This window comes from Bos mutus, chromosome 9 (genome assembly GCF_027580195.1).
Source record: "Bos mutus isolate GX-2022 chromosome 9, NWIPB_WYAK_1.1, whole genome shotgun sequence".
Classification (NCBI taxonomy): domain Eukaryota; kingdom Metazoa; phylum Chordata; class Mammalia; order Artiodactyla; family Bovidae; genus Bos; species Bos mutus.
The window spans coordinates 97,959,909-97,981,158 of record NC_091625.1 but is presented as its reverse complement, the minus strand read 5'-3'; the positions used below and the strand labels follow the sequence as shown (position 1 = coordinate 97,981,158).

Here is a 21,250-nt window from a genome sequence, read left to right as displayed (position 1 = left end):
AGAAAGCAAAGATGAACTAAAGAGCCTCTTGATGAAAGTGAAAGAGGAGAGTGAAAAAGTTGGCTTAAAACCCAACAGTCAAAAAACAAAGATCATAGCATACAGTCCAATCACTTCATGGCAAATAGATAGGGGAACAATGGAAACAGTGACAGATTTTATTTTTGGTGCTCCAAAATCTCTGCAGATGATGACTGGAGCCATGAAATTAAAAGATGCTTGCTCCTCGGAAGAAAAGCTATGACCAACCTGGACAGTATATTAAAAACCAGAGACATTACTTTGCCAACAAAGGTCCATCTAGCCAAAGCTATGGTTTTTCCAGTAGTCATGCATGGATGTGTGAGTTGGACCATAAAGAAAGCTGAGTGCTGAAGAAGCACTGATGCTTTTGAACTGTGGTGATGGAGAAGACTCTTGAGAGTCCCTTGAACAGCAAGGAGATCAAACCAGTCAATCCTAAAGGAAATCAGTCATGAATATTCATTGGAAGGACTGATGCTGAAGCTGAAACCCAATACTTTGGCCACCTGATGGGAAGAACTGACTCATTGGAAAAGATTCTGATGCTAGGAAAGATTGAAGGCAGGAGGAGAAGGGGATAACAGAGGATGAGAAGGTTGGATGGCATTACCGACTCAATGGACATGAGTTTGAGCAAGCTCTGGGAGTTGGTGATGGACAGGGAAGCCTGGCGTGCCACAGTCCATGGGTTCCAAAGAGTTGGACACGACTGAGTGACTGAACTGAACTGAACTGATTCATCTTTCATAGATCATTAACTTGCCCCTGATAAGTATATAGAAAATTTTGCTACAAATATCTTGCAAAAGTTTTTTCATATTTACCAAGGAATGTATGATAAGCATAGCCATCTCAAAGATGCATATGCTAGTCTTAGTTTTTCATTTTAATAATGATTCTCAGATAGTTATAGTCTCCTATCTGGCTAGCAGGTTCAAGCATTTATTTTTGACTGAATTATCTTATCTTAATCTAGAGCAGCACTGTCTAATATGGTAAGCATGTGGCTATTTAAATTAAAATTAATTAAAATCTAAAATTTAGTTCCTCGGGCTCACTGGGGACATTTCAAGTGCTTAATGGCCACATATGGCTACTTGTAATGTATTAGACATTACAGATGAAGCACATTTCCACCGCTGCCGAAAGATGCATTAGACCGTGCTTGGATCTTTAGCGATACCACGAGGGATACACTAAACTGCACAGATTCTGGCATTTGGTCTGCCCTGTTGTTTTGACATGCGGAAGAAATGATCATTTTTATGTGCTCTAAACTATGACGGCAGTTCAGGATGTGGGTTGAGAAACCTAACCTTGCAAAGACATTTCTTGAAATTCTGATAAAGGAAGTGGATCTCCTTGCCACTTAATTCCACACACCATTTCAGGTCTCACAACCACTCTTGGAGTCCCAGGGGTGTCACAAGGACTGTGGAGAGAGGACAGGTACTTTCCTGGGAATCAGAGCTACTCAGAAGTGTTTAGCAAGGGGCAAGCTAGGCCATGAGGTGAGAAGTTCACTTGACCAGAGCTCTATCCGCACACAAGGGAGTATAGTGCCCGGTCTGGGGCGGTTTTTAGTGTGGTTTTTGCAGGGTGCTTGGGGAGCCCTGCTTTCTTAAACATTCAATGTCCATTCCTTAGAAATGTTATCCTAAAAGAAGGCCTCTGGTCCTACCAAGTATCAGACGTTCCCCACAGTATATGTGCCAAGAAATAAATACGAATAAATATGAGAGATCGCTCACAAGCCTGTGCTTAGTAAGTTTAATGTTTTATCTTCAGCATTATAGTAGTACAATTGAAATCTGGTTGGCAAAGGTTTAAAGGATAGACGTCTACCGGTTATAGGATAAGATGTCTTTTTAAATGTATGCTATTATCCTACCAGCAGCAGCAAATAAATTGCTTCCTCTTTAATCTGACTTTTTAGCTTGCTGAATCACTACAATAGTCAATAGTAGCTTAAAAGAATTAATATAGCTATAAAAAAGAAAAGCAGTTTATATGCCATCTGACTGCTGGAGTACCAAAGATAACGCAAAATGATTCACCCTATGCTTTTATTATTTTCAAGATAAACTTTTTTTTGTCTCTTGACATTTCTAGAAGTTACTCAAGATTATTCAAGCAGGTCAAAAAGAATCTATAGATTCTTTTATTGTTACAATTTTTATGTGCTAAAATTACATAAAACACCAAAATCCACTTGTTTTTCATAAGGAAATATGGCATATTCTTTTACTCAAAAGGAATCAAGTTCTTAAGAATCTCTGTGTTACCATGCATGAATTGGTACGTTGACACAAACACTAAATCCATGTAATTAATCAAAATCCATGTAATTAATACAAACCAATCCCTAATTAAAGTTTTTAAGATGGAAATATCTAAATTAGCTATATTTCTATATATTTTTTCTCATCATGCACATTTTCATATAACAAATGCAAATTTTAAGACAAATGATTAAAACCAAGATAATAATGTCCTTCATTTGCCTAAAATATATAACAAAACTTAATAACAAGGACAACTTTAGATTTCCCTTGCCAAATAACTTTTTAATAAGTTCAGTAACTGGATATTATGTGACTGCTCAAGATCTAGAAATGTTTGATAATTATGTGAAAACATTTAAAGACATACTAGAAATAATACAATCAATTCTTTCAGTTTTTCCAAAAGAGAAGGAAAAAGTTAATTTTAATGACTCTTTCTAAGCTGTTTATTTTGATGAATTCTTCACTTTGATCATTCTTATTTTTTAACATAAATTTGTTACTAATTATAAACAATCCTGACATTCGCCCTTCAGACACTACTGTGGGACTTTTTTGCTACATGGATCAATTGCTAAATTCAAAATATTTGGCAAAACCTTTTGTGCTCCTTAACCTGATGGTATGCTCACACACGGGCAACTGCTTTCCAGTCTTCAGGCAGAGAAGCCCTTTTAGCTGATAAATATCACCCAAAGCAAAGTCCTTGATAACAAAAAATAATTAAATAGCAGAAGCTGGTTAGAGATCAGCATTCATTTTTCAAATTAAATGTAAAAGCCTTCTCCAGTTGAGAGATTGGCAAGTTTTTACAAATAACACCAGCGAGCCTTTTAGAAAGAAACACAGCCCCATTAGAATGGAGTCATTAGGCAATACATTTATTTTGAAGCCAATTAACCTTTTGTCAGAAAAATGTCGGTGCTATAATGCTTTCAGCGGCCGAGGTCAGTCTCTAACAGAGCTCGTATGACAGCCAATGCGCCAGCTGACACGTGCTGCAGACAGAGAGGAGAGGGCCTCCGTCAGAGCCCGCCTGCTTTTGTATTCCACTCTGCATTTCCAGGGAGCAGACAATCTTGACCTATCCATTTAGGTAATTAAAGCTTCCATTTGGAAGTGTCCTGCAGGAAGGTGAAATTTGGGGGGAGATAAATGGCTGTTGCTCTCCGCATCCAGCCACCAGTTTCATCATTTGATGGACTGCCTGAAACGGGCTGGAATGCCAGGCTCTCATAAAAATAGAGATGGATCGGTCAGCACACAATTCTCTAAGGCAAAGCAACTCTGTCATTTTCTTTTCCTGCAGGCTGTAATTTAATTGTTAGTCAAGGTGGGCAGCTGACACAGGGGCTTCCTCTAAGAGCTTACCCACCATCTTCCACTCACCGAGAAATCACTCCAGCTTATTTACTTATCAGTCGAGTGTGTTTGGCACTGGGAGATAGCACTTCCACAGCGAGCACAGCTGGTTCTCGCAGCTCTGCAAGGACTTACCTTCCACGCTATTTTGTTTCCTTTCGAATCATGTTCAAGGGCAATTGGGAAGTCTCCTCGTTCATAAAATTTTCGAAACGCTGTGGGTTTGGTGGGTCTTTCTTTGAATGCTCCTGCACTTGGAGGGCCTCTCACCTTCAAAGGAAAAAATAAAAAAATAAAAGTAGGAATCAGGTTTTAAAACACATGGGAAAATGCACGATGAAAAGACTTTGGCTTTTATAAGTTTCATTTTGTACAAAACGTTCTGGAAGACAAATCAAATTATCTTAATAATGGGCAACAAAAATCTCACAAACATTTGGAGAAAAAAAATGTATAACACTGTTAAGGATTTATTTTATTTCAAGCTATTTTACAAAGTATTCCTAGAAAGTGTCACTTTTAAAATATTACTTTGTAAGGAAGAAAAGCCTGAACTTTTGTTTAAGGAAAACATTTTAATAAAAGCAACTAAGTTCAGAGTGTTAAAACTTTTAAGATTCCTAATAACTGCAAGTTCTAATCCAAGTCTGATATATTTTGTGGAATATTCTAGAAATAAATTTAAAATATCACCTTCAAATCTTTCTATATAAATAAAATAAAAACATGTTCTCAAGGTATGAATATAACCACAAAACCATAAAAGTGTGATAAAAATTTTGCTGTTTAATTGCTAAGTTGTGTGCCATTCTTTGGGACCCCATGGGTGGTAGCAGGCTAGGCTCCTCTGAAAATTAAGTAATGATAAATGAGAGAGTTTAAAAAGAAAAATGGTGGTCTACATCTGATAACATGAGTTTCAAAAAAATGAACATTAGAAGAGATTCTATGAGAATCTTTCAACCTGTCAAACTGTGATTTTTATCAATGAAGAAATATCTCATATTAAGCTATTCACATTGAGTACAACTTTAAATCTGCTACAAATATCTTGTAGCATTATTTACATATGAACTAATTTATTAGGTTACAAAATTCAAAGTGATTAGTGAAATGTTTAGGAAATTATACTCCATTGTGTTGTTCAATACATATAGTCTAAACATTATTTTTTTATGCCTCTTTATTTTAAAAAAGGTAAATTATTATTCATTTATTAGGTTAATAAAATAATTATTTTGTCAATTCTTAATATAAACAAGATAGCAAATAATTTACCTACTATCTTAATATTTTAAATTATTTGACATCATGTTAATTTTTAATATTTGTGTGAAAAATTTTAATTTTAACAAACTATATATAAAAAGTATATCTAATATGACAAACAGATAAAGACAAACATGTTTTATCTGAAGCTCACATAAAGACTAGTTTTAGAAACTGAGTGGAATATTAAGAAACATTAAGATGATTAAATGCTGAAGTGGAATTGAGGAGTGTGGTAACATGGAGGCCTTTATTAGAGTTTAAAATGATCTTCAGTACATAGCACACTGTCCCCAGTATATGATTGCATAGGTTACTGAGAAGACACTGGGCAGTAGAGAAGTAAGATTTCCTTTTGCTCATTAAAGATTTGAAATTTGGTCTGGTATTAGAATTATTAGCCGCTATTTTCAGCCAAGTTCATTCAACTGTTAAATGAGCATGTGCCTACGGCAACTGCTTTGTTCAGAGCTCTGAGCTGGATGCTATACAGAAGGAGATGTTGTCAACAATATTAGTATGATGTCCTTCCCAGACTTTGGGGATTCATGGAACAATAAATTTTGAGTCACATTTTTGGGAACTGATACAGAATTGACAGATTTTTATTTTGCCAAGAAGTTACATTTACAAAAAATAACTACTATCTACCATCATGTCACCATTCTAACACGCCCTCCAAAGGTGGTAGAACATACTCTAAGGAAAGAAAACGTAGCCAGCATGCATACGTATTTATAGAAAGTTACAGTGCTCCCCTGGTGGCTCAGACGGTAAAGAATCTGCCTGCAATGTGGGACACCTAGATTTGATTCCTGGGTTGAGAAGATTCCCTGAAGAAGGGAACGGCTACCCACTCCAGTACTCTGGCCTGGAGAATTCCATGGACTGCACAGGCCACGGGGTCGCAGAGAGTCGGACACGACTGAGTGACTTTCGCTTTCCCTGTACTTCACAGCACAATAGTGTATGCGTGTGTGCGTGTGTAGGTGTGTGTTTATTATACAGCACTGATTACTGGTCATTTCTATGGTTTTGAAAAGTTAGCTTTTTAATGGATAAAGAAAACAACTTTGTGTGTGTGTGTGTGTGTGTATAATGGATATTGTTTTTGCTATTTAGTTGCTAAGTCATGTCTGACTCTTTTGTGACTCCGTGGACTGTAGTTCACAAGGCTCCTCTGTCATTGGGATTTCCCAGGCAAGAATACCAGAGTGGGTTGCCATTTCCTTCTCCAGGGGACCTTCCCAACCCAGGTATCAAACCCGCATCTCCTGCATAAGCAGGTAGATTCTTTATCACTGACCCACCAGGGAAGACCTATATTGGATATCACTCAACCATAAAAAGAAGTAAGTCCTGCCATTTGGAACAACCTGAATATTCGTTAAGGTCTAAGTGAAATAAGTCAGACTGAAAGACAAATACTATGTGATAATACCTTCTGGAGGAATCTAAAAGAAACTCATGGAAACAGAGTAGAATGATGCCTGCCAGGGCCTGGGGGTGTGTGGCATATGTTGCTTATCTTTTTTTATTCACTTTACAACCTTCCTGATTCTTGGTGTGACAACTGATTTCTTTATTGAAACCTGGACATTGGCGCGTTGTGAGACTCCAGATCTTAAACCTTCTGTTTCAGCTGGTTTATGCTGGTATCTCTCTAGCAGAAAGAGCTGGGGGGTAGAAGTACTGATGTCCCAGCTGGCCTTGGTTGGGGTGGGTGGAGAGAGCGCCTCATCTCTCTGGGTGAGGGTGGGAGTTCAGCACCTTGGCTTGCACCACCACCGTCCTGGCAGAGAAGGGGAGCAGTGCCCACCATCGCTCCCCACCCTGACATCACAGATGGAGCAGTCTCACTACCAGCGCCTGTCCCTCTGACACCACCCCAGTAGGAACGGAGAAGAGCTTCTATTACAGCTGGCTGGGGTGGACACACAAGACGGTTCCAGTGGTCATGTATGGACATGAGAGCTAGACCATAAAGAAAGCTGAGCACCAAAGAACTGATACTTTTGAACTGTGGTGCTGGAGAAGACTCTTGAGAGACCCTTGGACTGCAAGAAGATCCAACCAGTCCATTCTAAAGGAGATCAGTCCTGAGTCTTCATTGGAAGGACTGATGTTGAAGCTGAAACTCCAATAATTTGGCCACCTGATGTGAAGAACTGACTCACTGGAAAAGACCCTGATGCTGGAAAAGATTGAAAGCAGGAGGAGAAGGGGACAACAGAGGATGAGATGGTTGGATGCCATCACCAACTCACTGGACATGAGTTTGAGCAAGGAAGTTGGTGATGGACAGGGAGGCCTGGCGTGCTTCAGTCCATGGGATCTCAAAGAGTCGCTGTGAGTGCTAGGGAATCTTTTTTTCAATTCCAGTAGAGATTCACTATAATCCCTCACTTAAAAAAATCAGCTACAACCATGATTTAGATTTCTTTGTCTTATCATCATCTCTTAACCATCTTTTTCAGTTTTTTTTAGATGCCAATTTATCATTGCTGCTGTTGAGAGCATGCCTCTCGCTTGTTTATCTGGCCGAAAATTTGTTTGAGATTAGGCATCTTTCTCCTTTTTCTTTGTATTTATCTTAAAATCAATTTCTCTTCCTTTTTATCTCTTATTCTAAATATACTTTATTTCTTTCTGGTTCAGAACTCAAAGTTCTAAATGTCCAAACTTTTCAAATAATGAACATATTGCTAAGATGCCCAGAAGGCTTTTTATAAACTCTAATAGACAACTTATACTTCCTCTTTCTGCCCATAAATATTCATGGGCTCTCTACGAAATGATTCCATACATACAATTCCATGGAAATCTTTACTTAGTTTTACAAAAATTGTCCATGCTAATATGCAATGACTTAGCAGTGACAGGATTTTATTATGTTATCTTCTGTTTTCATATTTCTGCCATTTACTTATTTAAAAACACTAGATTCTCTGAAGTCTGCTATAGGTCCATTCCAAATTAATCCTTGGAGTCTCAAGAGTTACAATTTGTAAAACCGATTAGAATATTCCCACCTAAACTTGTTAATGCAAAGGGACATTACCTAATTTTATGCAAATGCTGTCATTATATCCTTAGATAATATTTTTTCTGTTCCAAATTTATACCCACTTAAAGCTTACAGAAAGATATACTATTTTTAATATTCCATGCATAATTCATTCCAACTAATTCTAAAAATCTGTACATAAAAAAAGTGAAATATAATTAATCTCTGAAAAGGTAATAAAGTTATTATTACTGGATATCACACAGTTGGATACAACTTGACTAAATAAAAACAAAGCAAAAAATATTGTTAAGGATCCTTATATGTCTCATACTTATACAAAAACTACTCTAAGTTTTATTTAATGTCTTAAGAATTTAATCTCGATTTATATAAATAATATAGAGCAAAGAGGGAACCATAAATCAAACCAGATTTGTGGGAAAATGCAATTAGGATTTGCCCGAATGGTGAGGGCCATCCATAAACCAATTAGGAAGAATGGATGTTGCAGCTGAATTCTTTTAATAAAATCTAATGCACTTGGGAACCGAGATACTGAATGCACTCTGAAGCGACTACAGATGACAGCACACTTTATATGCCGACATCTATTGAATGTGCTGTAATGGGTTTAGGACTTAAATCACAGTCTCTGTCATAAGGTCACAAAACTAATAATAACTAGTAGGAAGGAACTTAAGTTTCTCTAAAATTCCTCATCATATACTTTGAAAGTTTCTTTTCAGTAGATCTGTTTTTTAGCATAAAACAGTGCCAGAATTTATTTTTTTGGGCTCCAAAATCACTGCAGATGGTGACTGCAGCCACGAAATTAAAAGATGCTTACTCCTTGGAAGGAAAGTTATGACCAACCTAGAGAGCATATTGAAAAGCAGAGACATTACTTTGCCAACAAAGGTCCATCTAGTCAAGGCTATGGTTTATCCAGTAGTCATGTATGGATGTGAGAGTTGGACTGTGAAGAAAGTTGAGCACTGAAGAATTGATGCTTTTGAACTGTGGTGTTGGAGAAGACTCTTGAGAGTCCCTTGGACTGCAAGGAGATCCAACCAGTCCATTCTAAATGAGATCAGTCCTAGGTGTTCTTTGGAAGGACTAATACTAAAGCTGAAACTCCAGTACTTTGGCCACCTCATGAGAAGAGTTGACTCATTGGAAAAGACTCTGATGCTGGGAGGGATTGGGGGCAGGAGGAGAAGGGGACGACAGAGGATGAGATGGCTGGATGGCATCACTGACTCGATGGACGTGAGTCTGAGTAAACTCCAGGAGTTGGTGATGGACAGGGAGGCCTGCTGCTGCTGCTGCTGCTGCTAAGTCGCTTCAGTCATGTCCGACTCTGTGCAACCCCATAGACGGCAGCCCGCCAGGCTCCTCTGTCCCTGGGATTCTCCAGGCAAGAACACTGGAGTGGGTTGCCATTTCCTTCTCCAGTGCGTGAAAGTGCAAAGTGAAAGTGAAGTCGCTCAGTCGTGTCTGACTCCTGGTGTGCTGCAATTCATGGGGTCACAAAGAGTTGGACACGACTGAGACTGAACTGAACTGAACTGAAAAAGCTAAAAAGAAAAAAAGAAGACTTTTACTTCAAGTGCAGAAGCTACACTGTGTCTCTCTAATGGTCCATTTGGCCAACTCACTAACATTGAAACAATAAAATGCAAAGACACTGATTTCCTAATTTCATTAGGAAATATTTCCACATGAAACTTTTTAAAAAATTAATTAATTTATATCAATGTAGGCTAATTACAATATTGTAGTGGTTTTTGCCATACATTGACATGAATCAGCCACCAACATGAAATTTGGATTCATAAGATCACTGTGATTAAGCATCTGGTGGGCCAGAATTACAGTTTCTGAGCTACTCAGGCAACAGGATGTTGGCCCTAGGACTGGTGAACTCATTGCCATCAGTCTAGATTTCTGAGTAAGGAGTAATGTAATTCCGTGTCTGCCGTATTTGCCAGTCATAATTGTTTCAATATATCAGAAAAATGCAATGCCTCAGGTCTCCAAATAACCAGAAAAATATTTGTAAAAGATTGTGTGCAAACTAAGTCACTTGGGTCGTGTCCAACTCTTTGGGACCTTATGGACCATTAGCCCTTCCGGCTCCTCTGTCCATGGGATTCTCCAGGCAAGAATACTGGAGTGGGTTGCCATGCCCTCCTCCAGGGGATCTTCCTGACTCAGAGATCAAACCAGCATCTCTTATATCTCCTGTATTGGCAGGCAGGTGCTCTACCACTAGTACCACCTGAGAAGCCCTGCAAAAGATGAACAGGTAACAAATCTGACTGTAATGGTAGGTAGGGCAGCACAGCATTAACAAAAGTGAGCTCTTTTACAAGGCTCACTGGTTAAAAAAAAAAAAAAGTTTTACCTGGTAAAGTTTTTATAAGAAGTTTTAACAATATAACAAAACAGTGTAATAGTAATGTTTTTGTTAGTAAGAGCCAAGAAGGATAACAAGTGCCTTGTATTGTAAAATATACATATTTCAATAAATATTCCATATATATGGACACACTGTGGAGTCCTTTAAAGCCAGGCTCTATGGCAACAGTGCTTCCCTGATAGCTCAGTTGGTAAAGAATCTGCCTGCAATGCAGGACACCCCAGTTCGATTCCTGGGTTGGGAAGATGCCCTGGAGAAGTGATAGGCTACCCACTCCAGTATTCCTGGACTCCCCTCATGGCTCAGCTGGTAAAGATTCCGCCTGTAATACAAGAGACCTGGGTTTGATCCCTGGGTTGGGAAGATCCCCTGGAGAAGGAAAAGGCTACCCACTCCAGTATTCTGACCTGGAGAATTCCATGGACTGTACAGTCCATAGGGTTGCAAAAAGTTGGACATGACGGACTGAGCAATTTTCACTTTCGCTTCCATGGCAACAGTGAGTTTTAAAGAAAACTTCCAGGTGATTTGTGTGTTTAGTTGCTCAGTCGTGTCTGACTCTCTGTGACCCCATGGACTGTAGCCTGTCAGGCTCCTCTGGCCATGGGATTTTCCTGGGAACAATACTGGAGTAGGTTGCCATTTTCTCATCCAGGGGATCTTCCCCTCCCAGGGACCAAATCTGCATTGCCTGCATCTCCTGCATAGGCAGGTGTATTCTTTACCACTGTTAGTCACTGTACTAGAAGGCGGGGTTTGGGAAAAACTTAAAGGGGAATTACCTAGGGCACATCACTAACTGAATGAAGAGGTCTGGAAGCAGAGATGAGACAGACTTCTGACTACGAAGATACAAATAATTAATTTAAGTTACATAAATAATAAACTGCCAAATGGAGGGAAATCTTATTAAATCACTTACTATCCTATCACCTATTAATATGTTTATGCTTTCTTTCTGGACTTTTTCCAAAAAAATATATGCAAATACCATTTTTTTCATTCTTATGTCCTTTCTATTTAGTGTACTTTTTCACTTAGTATAATATGTTTTGAAGTTGTTATTGATATCAAAATGTCATTTTTTTATGGCTAAGCAACATTCTAACTATTTGCAATTATACTTGGAGTTTATATTATTTCAATTTATTTTGCCTTTTGTAAATACATTATTATAAACTTTTCAGGTATATCACTTAATCCACGTTTTATATTACTTCCTTCAGACAGAATCTTCAGTATGAGATGAGATCAGAATTTGTATTTTATGATTCTTGATAAAATTATTTGCTAATTAAACAGGAGAACAGGCCTTCTGTTTTAGTCTCTCTGGGATGCTATAACAAAATGCCATAGACTGGGTGACTTCAACAAGAGAAATTTTATTTTCTCAGTTCTGGAGGCTGGACATCTGAGATCAGGGTGCCAGAAAGGTCAGGTTCAGAGAGCGAGCGGGCTCTGGGCTCTTTTCCTCTGACAAGCCTGTAGTCCCATTAGAGACACCTAAGCTCTCACGAGGCGTCACCTAAACCCAGTTTTTGTTGTTAGTTGCTCAGCTGTGTCTGACTGTGATCCCATGGACTATAGAACTTGCCAGGCTCCACTGTCCATGGAATTCTCCAGGTAAGAATACTGGAGTGGGTAGCCATTTCTATCTCCAGTGGATCTTCCCGACCCAGGGATCAAACCCTAGTCTCCTGGTTGTAGGCAGATTCTTTACCATCCAAGTTACCAGGGAAGCCCCAGTTCAGTTCATTTCAGTTGCTCAGTCGTGTCCAACTCTTTGTGACCCCATGAATTGCAGCACACCAGGCCTCCCTGTCCATCACCAACTCCTGGAGTTCACTCAGACTCACATCCATCGAGTCCGTGATGCCATCCAGCCATCTCATCCTCTGTCGTCCCCTTCTCCTACTGCCCCCAATACCTCCCAGCATCAGAGTCTTTTCCAATGAGTCAACTCTTCACGTGACGTGGCCAAAGTACTGGAGTTTCAGCTTTAGCATCATTCCTTCCAAAGAAATCCCAGGGCTGATCTCCTTCAGAATGGACTGGCTGGATCTCCTTGCAGTCCAAGGGACTCTCAAGAGTCTTCTCCAACACCACAGTTCAAAAGCATCAATTCTTCAGTGCTCAGCTTTCTTCACAGTCCAACTCTCACATCCATACATGACCACAGGAAAAACCATAGCCTTGACGAGACGAACCTTTGTTGGCAAAGTAATGTCTCTGCTTTTGAATATGCTATCTAGGTTGGTCATAACTTTCCTTCCAAAGAGTAAGCATCTTTTAATTTCGTGGCTGCAGTCACCATCTGTAGTGATTTTGGAGCCCAGAAAAATAGTCTGACACTGTTTCCACTGTTTCTTCATTTATTTGCCGTAAAGTGATGGGACCGGATGCCATCATCTTCATCTTCTGAATGTTGAGCTTTAAGCCAACTTTTTCACTCTCCTCTTTCACTTTCATCAAGAGGCTCTTTACTTCCTCTTCACTTTCTGCCATAAGGGTGGTGTCATCTGCATATCTGAGGTTATTGATATTTCTTCCAGCAATCTTGATTCCAGCTTGTGCTTCTTCCAGCCCAGGGTTTCTCATGATGTACTTTGCATAGAACTTAAATAAGCACAGTGACAATATACAGCCTTGAGGTACTCCTTTCCTATTTGGAACCAGTCTGTTGTTCCATGTCCAGTTCTAACTGTTGCTTCCTGACCTGCATATAGGTTTCTCAAGAGGCAGGTCAGGTGGTCTGGTATGCCCATCTCTTTCAGAATTTTCCACAGTTTATTGTGATCCACACAGTCAAAGGCTTTGGCATAGTCAATAAAGCAGAAATAGATATTTTTCTGGAACTCTCTTGCTTTTTCGATGATCCAGCGGATGTTGGCAATTTGATCTCTGGTTCCTCTGCCTTTTCTAAAACCAGTTTGAACATCTGGAAGTTCATGGTTCACGTATTGCTGAAGCCTGGCTTGGAGAATTTTGAACATTACTTTACTAGAGTGTGAGATGAGTGCAATTGTGCGGTAGTTTGAGCATTCTTTGGCATTGCCTTTCTTTGGGATTGGAATGAAAACTGACCTTTTCCAGTCCTGTGGCCACTGCTGAGTTTCCCAAATTTGCTGGCATATTGAGTGCAGCACTTTCACAGCACTTTTAGGATTTGAAATAGCTCAACTGGAATGCCATCACCTCCACTAGCTTTGTTCGTAGTGATGCTTTTTAAGGCCCACTTGACTTCACATTTCAGGATGTCTGGCTCTAGGTGAGTGATCACACCATCGTGATTATCTTGGTCGTGAAGGTCTTTTTTGTACAGTTCTTCTGTGTATTCTTGCCACCTCTTCTTAATATCTTCTGCTTCTGTTAGGTCCATACCATTTCTGTCCTTTATCGAGCCCATCTTTGCATGAAATGTTCCCTTGGTATCTCTCATTTTCTTGAAGACATCTCTAGTCTTTCCCATTCTGTTGTTTTCCTCTATTTCTTTGCATTAGGTTTAATTGGGAAGCCCCAACTATCACACTGGGGGTTGGGGGCTCAACATAAAAATTTGGGGACACAAACATTCCGTCCATAGCATCAGTTTGGATTATGATGTTTAACAAGTGAGGATGAACATTTTCACACTGTGGTACAAATGCTACATGAATATGTTTGCGAAGTTATGTTCATGTATTTTCTATACCAAAATCAATTTGTGTGAGCTTTTTATATGAAAAGATATGAACCATATTTGCATTTACAATAAACATCTCCTTATCATTTTATTTTCCATTTTTATTTATTTAGCACTTAAAAGCTTAAATTTTTTACAGGAAAGCTCTTTCTCTTTACTTGCTCTCTTACCTCCAGCTTTGCCTTGTTTAGATCACTCCTCTGTCTGCTGCACAATGAATATTTTAATTGACTAATTAAATCATATCTCTCATCTACTTAAAATCCATAAATGATTTCCCATTGACATGCTACACAAAGACCTTTGCAAGCAGACTGTTGCTCTCCCCAGCATTCGTCTACAAGTGCCTGGGCAAAAATTATAGTAAACACCGGCAGTCCTCAGACATGCCCAGATCTCGTGGGTCTCCATCATCCTGCTTCTGATCAATCTGTATTCTCTCTCCACCCTTTACTTGTTTTTATCCTCCTTTTTCTCCTGAAACTACTAACCACCTTCATGACTAAGCACCAGCCTCATCTCTCCTAAGAAACCTTTCCGAATAAACCATATTCGACCCTGTGGTGGAATTAGGTTCTTCAGGTTATGGTTGAAATGCCAGGGGGACAAACCAGATATGGTCATTGAACCAATGGAACAATCTGTATGGTGATTATTAGAGAGATCTAGGCTGTCAACATGGAGAAGGCAATGGCACCCCACTCCAGTACTCTCGCCTGGAAAATCCCACGGACAGAGGTGCCTGGTAGGCTGCAGTCCATGGGGTCGCTAAGAGTCAGACACGACTGAGCGACTTCACTTTCAATTTTCACTTTCTACTTTCCTGCATTGGAGAAGGAAATGGCAACCCACTCCAGTGTTCTTGCCTGGAGAATCCCAGGGACGGCGGAGCCTGGTGGGCTGCCGTCTACGGGGTCGCACAGAGTCGGACACGACCTAAGCTACTTAGCAGCAGCAGGCTGTCAACAAAGTTGGTCTATAATCAAGTGTTTGAGTTAAGTCGATGGAAACTGTCAAACATTTCTAAAGGAAAGTGTGTGTGTGGGGGGGTGGCAAATGTGTGTGTGTGCACATGCGTGTTAAGTTGTTTCAGTATAGTGAGGAAAAGGCTGGGGACCCAAAATGCTACTTGGAAATTTTAGATTCTATAGGAGAATAGAAAAAACCGTCAAAAGGGTGGCGAGTAATTGGGGAAAGTGAGTAAATCATAGAAATCAGCGAATGAGAGGGACACGTCTGGCTTTGTTTCAATGATACAGGGAGGTGAATTAAGAAGAAGATGGAAAGACCTCTGAAAATTAAACAGCTGTAGTGACGTGGGAGGGTGAAAGCCAGAATATGTGTCATCCATTGAGAAAGCATAAGGAATATGAAGCAAAACCAGGTATACGTTTTGGGAGTTTTGCTGCACTATAGGCTGTCAAAATATGAGCTGCTGGCAAGGTGTCACTGTTAAAGTAGGGTAAAGTTAGTGGTAATTGGAAATGAGGAAAGAAAAGAATATCAGTAGACTATAATACTGGAATTCATAAACTATCCAATCACTTATGGAACCAGAATGGATTTTAAACTAGAAGATATATGGATAACTAATACACTTATTTAATATGGCCAGAGGAACCTATAAAGTAGCATATAGATTTTTCAGTGTTAGAAACACAAATCTGAATTCAAGAACTTATGGTCATATAAACTAAAATATTAATTAGAAACAGAGTTTTAAAAATGGCTCTAAAATAGACATTAACTATATCATCCATTCACTGAGAAATGAATTGAATACACAGTGTTTCCCAGTCACTAGGATTGGTATCATTGGGGACAAAAAGATATGTCAAACATATTATCCTCAAGATATATATCATTTAGGAAATGTGCTAAGAATATCCCCTAGAATCTTATATAGAAGTAAGAATGTAATAACTGTCACAGAAAGATATATAGAATTCTGAACACTCATAAGATAAAACATTTGGGTTTTAAGGCATTGTTCCTTTTCATTAGAAAATATTTAGCCTTTCAGGGTACCCATACTTTTCAGAGGAACTACATAGATATATATTGTAGTTTCCCATAAAGCTGAATTTTGTACAATTTTAATTAGAAATAACTAGAGAATTATGGTTGCTGTACCACAGATTTGTCTATTCATAACCATGTAGTTAATAATTCTTAAATCAGAATTAATTTGCTTGGATTTTCTGTTTGTTTTTACATATAAGTAATTATCAATTATTATCACAATTTTATAACCAAAAACTCAACATTGATTGAACCAGTATGTATTCTTTTCTATGTAACACCTCTTACATTAAAATTCACATATTCTATTTTGAAATTCATTTCCATAAATGGGAAAATTTTACTTAAAATACGCCTTGTTGGTTTCTTAAAATCAAAGAACTTAGTCTAAAGTGTTTGCAGAGACTATTTTATATATAATTAGCATAAATAAAAACTAATATTAGCATTGCAAATATTAGAATAAGTTGCATTTAAATTAGCACTGTCATATGAGGATTACAAAAAAACCCAAATAACTTATAATACATTTTTTCAGATAGGTCGCGTAAGAAAGATTAAGTGTCAGTGAGAAGAAAAGGAAGGAGTAAAATGACAAGTACTTCAATTAAGAAATTTTGAAGACTTTGGTACTAGACTTTTCAGCTTGGCCACAAATTATATCTTGCCTTGTCCCCAAAAGGGTCATGAAGACACTGAGGTAGAGAAGGAGCATAAACTTGCAGAGGGTGGGCTGTGTCACAGCCAAGGCAAGCGATCGCACTCTCAGGAGCCTCAGCTTCCTCATGTGTCAGGTTAAAATATTACATGGGCTGATCTCTAGGATCCTCCCCACACCTCTATAAACAAAGATGCGTATTTATTAATTCAACAGATATTGAGGATAATATTATCAAAGTTCTTACCTACTCGGAGAGCCATGAGGAATCTCAAACCACACATGGATTCCTTGTTTTACTTTTGACAGACTGAAATTCAGAAGGGCTATGGAAACACATCCAAGTTTACCTTTCAAGGCTTATTTTTCTCAGCTCTATCATCTTAACAACAAGCTAGGTTTCATGGATTCTAGCTTTTTCATTCTAGGATCCAATAACTTGATTTTTAAAATGCTTTTGCAATAACTGTGTGGCAAAAGGAAGTCCCAAAGATTGCTGAGCACATTATGGTTATGTTGTTTTAATTTTATAACTGAACTACAACGCACTTGGAACTAAGAGCTTATTTCAAAATATTGTCTCTGTTGTGTAAACTAGTTCTGAAAAGAGTGGTTGGACTACGTGATTTCCTGTAAATTGCTTTGTTTAAAGTAATAGTCACTGGTGGCTCTTTAAATTCCTTGTTGTGTGTGGGGAAAAAAAAAGATTGATAGGCTTTCCTAACAAAATGAGATGCAATAATCAGATGATGAGAAAGAAATCTTGTCAGTTGAAGGCTATAAAAAAACTTTACTCAAAAGTTGCTCTCTTAACACAGCTACGTATAGGAAAAAGCCAAATATCTAAGTACCCAAGTGTGACTCTTATTATCAAATTGTCTCCAGAGAGTCATCAGAGATTTCAATTTAGACTGTGCTATTTAGTATCTGTCTCGTAGAACCGATAAAATGACTGAATGGCTGAGACAGCCTGGCTAATACACCGTCACACCCAACACTAAGGCCAAATAAACGAGGGAGCTAAATGTGAAAGGAGAATATAAATGGGCGAGAGGTTGAAATACATTCTATTCCTCTTACCTTTAATGTTGAAAGAATAGTAAATACTTTATATCTAAACATGAACCTTCAGTATCTTGCAACAGAGTTATTTCTTACTGAATAATTAGAGTAAAAATGTTATTTTTGTATAGTGAAGAGGCTATAACTATTTGCATCTTCATATCATGAATATTTTAATAGAAAACTTGAAAATCCTTGTGTCTAATGATGCAAACTGATATTCTCCAGAAAGAACTAGATATTTAATAGAAAACATTTTTAGAACTGTCTACAATAAAATTAAATTTACATTGGTTAAAACAAACAACCCAATCAAAAAGTGGGGAAAAGACCTAAACAGAAAGAATCCCAGATGAATGCTACCCTCTATACGACCCAGAAACCTCCTTCACATTACAGTCTAGAAAAGTCAACTTATACAGTATGAGTATTTAAGTAAAACCTAGCACAGCACCAAGACAAAAAATACTCAAAGAAAGGAAAGTATAATAGAGCAAAAATAAAAACTAACAATTGAAGAAAACTCATGCAAAGGTAAACATTCTTATGAAATAGTTGGCCAAGAATTTTGAAAACCTGATAAAGCAATCAGTCCTGTGGAAGATGATAAAAAAAAACAACAACAAAAACTAGAAATGCAAGAATTATTAAAGAAAAGAGATGTGATATATACAGAAGAAATATATATCAACATAATAAATGCCATATGTGACAAACCTACAGCTAACATCGCATCAACCTCTAAAAGCCCTAAGTTCAGGAACACAAGAAGGATGCCAAGTCTCATCACTTTTATTCAACATAGTACTGGAAATCCTAGCCACAGCAATTAGGCAAGAAAAAGAAATAAAAGACATCCAAATTGGAAAGAAAGAAAGAAAACAGAAACTATGTGTAAATGACATGATACTATATAGGGAAAACTCTAAAGACTCCTCCAAGGAACTATTTGAACTGATAAAAGAATTTAGCAAAGCTGCAGAATACAAAATTAATATATGCAAATCTTCTGTGTTTCTATACACTAATACAAAACTAACAGAAAGAGAACTCAAGAAAACAATCTCATTTACAACTGCATCAAAAAGAATAAAATACCTAGGAATTAATTAAAGCAAGGAGATGAAAGACCTGTACACTGAAAACTATAACATTAATGAAATAAATTGAAGAAGACAGAAACGAATGGAAAGATATTTTGTGTCCATGGATTGGAAAGATTAATATTGTTAAAATGTCCATACTACCCAAAGTAATACACAAATTCAATGCAATCTCTGTGGCATTTTTCACAGAACTAGAACAAATAATTCTAAAATTTGTATGTAATCACAAAAGAACTCAAATAGTCAAAGTAATCAAGAAGAAGAACAAAACTGGAGGTATCATGCCCCTGTTTTCAAAGTAGACTACAAATACTTTGGTAATTTAAAACAGTATGGTACTGGCAAACAAAAAGACACTTCAGTTAATGGAATAGAATAGAGAGCACAAAAAAAAAAAAATGCCTACATGGTCACTTATTTTAAGACAAAGAGTCAAGACTATATAAGAGACAAAGAACAGTCTTTTCAATAAATTGTAGTAGGAAAACTGGACAGCCACTTGCAAAAGAATGAAACTAGATCACTGCTGCTGCTGCTGCTAAGTTGATTCAGTCATGTCTGACTCTGTGTGACCCCATAGACGGCAGCCCACCAGGCTCCCTCGTCCCTGGGATTCTCCAGGCAAGAACACTGGAGTGGCTTGCCATTTCCTTCTCCAATGCATGAAAGTGAAAAGTGAAAGTGAAGTTGGTCAGTCGTGTCTTGACTGGATCACTATCTTAACTCAAAAATTAACTCAAGATGGATCAGACTTGAATGTAAGACCCGAAACCATAAAACTCCCAGTAGAAAACAGGAGACAGTAGGCACTTTGAAATCATTTTTGATGCTGAATTTTCCATTCTGATTCCAGAAGCAAAGACAAGAAAAGCAAAAATAAAGAGGTGAGACTACATCTAACTAGGAAGCTTCTGTGCACAAGAAGAAAACCATCAACAAAATGAAAAGGCAATCTAGGTAATTGCAGAAAATATCTGCAAAATCATTTATCCAATAAGGGGTTAACATCTAAAATATATTAAAAACCCAAACAACTCAACAGCAACAATCAAAGAACAAAACAAAAAACTCATAAATGATCCAATAAAAAGTGGGCAGAGAATCTCCAAAAACATTTTTTTCAAAGAAGACATTTGGATAGCCAACAAAGTACGTGAAAAGATTCTCAACATCCCAAATTATGAGGGAAATGAAAATCAAAACCACAATTATACATCACCTCACACCTGTTAGAATGGCTATTACCAAAAAGACAAAAGGTAACAAGTGTTGGTGAGAATGTGAATAAAAGGGAACCCTAGTACACTGTTCGGAGAAGGCAATGGCACCCCACTCCAGTACTCTTGCCTGGAAAATCCTCTGGACGGAGGAGGCTGGTAAACTGCAGTCCATGGGGTCGCTAAGAGTCAGACATGACTGAATGACTTCACTTTCACTTTTCACTTTCATGCATTGGAGAAGGAAATGGCAACCCACTCCAGTGTTCTTGCCTGGAGAATCCCAGGGACCGGAGAGCCTGGTAGGCTGCCATCCATGGGGTCACACAGAGTCATACACGACTGAAGTGACTTAGCAGCAGCAGCAGCAGCAGTACACTGTTGGTGAGAATGAAAATTAGTGCAGTCACCATGGAAAACAGTATGGAGACTTCCTTCCAAAATAAAAATAGAACTACTGTATGCTCAAGTAATGCCACTTCTGAGTATTTATCCAAAGAAGATGAAAGACTAATTCAGAAAGATATATAACTCCGTGTTCAGTGCAGCATTGTTTACAATAGCCCAGACAGGAAAACAAAATGCCCGTCGATGGATGAACGGATAGACCGTGAAATGCATGTGTAAATATACACTGAGCACACACGCAGGCACATACACACACACTGTGATTCAGCCACAAAAAGGGGAATCCCGCCGTTTACCACGACATGGATGGACCTAAAAGGTATTATAGTAAAATAAGTAAAATAACAGACAGAGTAAAGACAAATACCACCGATTTCACTTAATATGTGGAGTCTGAAAAATAAAACAAATAAAGGAAAATAAGTAAAAATCATAGATATAGAGAACAGATTGATTGGTGGTTACCAGAGGGAAAGGGCAGTGAGGGGTAGGCAAAATAAGTGAAGCGGGCCAACTCTTTGGTGATGAATGATAACTCAACTGACCGCAGGGATTGTAGTGCATGTAAATATGGACTTAAAATGCCATACACCTGAAACTTACGTTTTATTCCAATTTTTCCTCAAAAAAGTCAAAACAAATGAATATTAAGCAAAAACAACAACAACAAAAAATCTATTGTACCATCTCTTTAAATATATATGTTTCCCCTTTGAGAAATTT

At 38.1% G+C, this 21,250-nt stretch overlaps 1 protein-coding gene across 1 annotated transcript in view; it reads right to left on the bottom strand.

Annotated features, from left to right (window-relative positions):
• Window positions 1-21,250, bottom strand: part of PACRG (parkin coregulated) — a 528,342-nt gene that overhangs the window by 461,184 nt on the left and 45,908 nt on the right. The window contains exon 2 of the mRNA XM_005894853.2: window positions 3,807-3,941. Coding sequence (XP_005894915.2) covers window positions 3,807-3,941 — 135 coding nt within the window. The remainder of the gene's footprint in view (window positions 1-3,806; window positions 3,942-21,250) is intronic.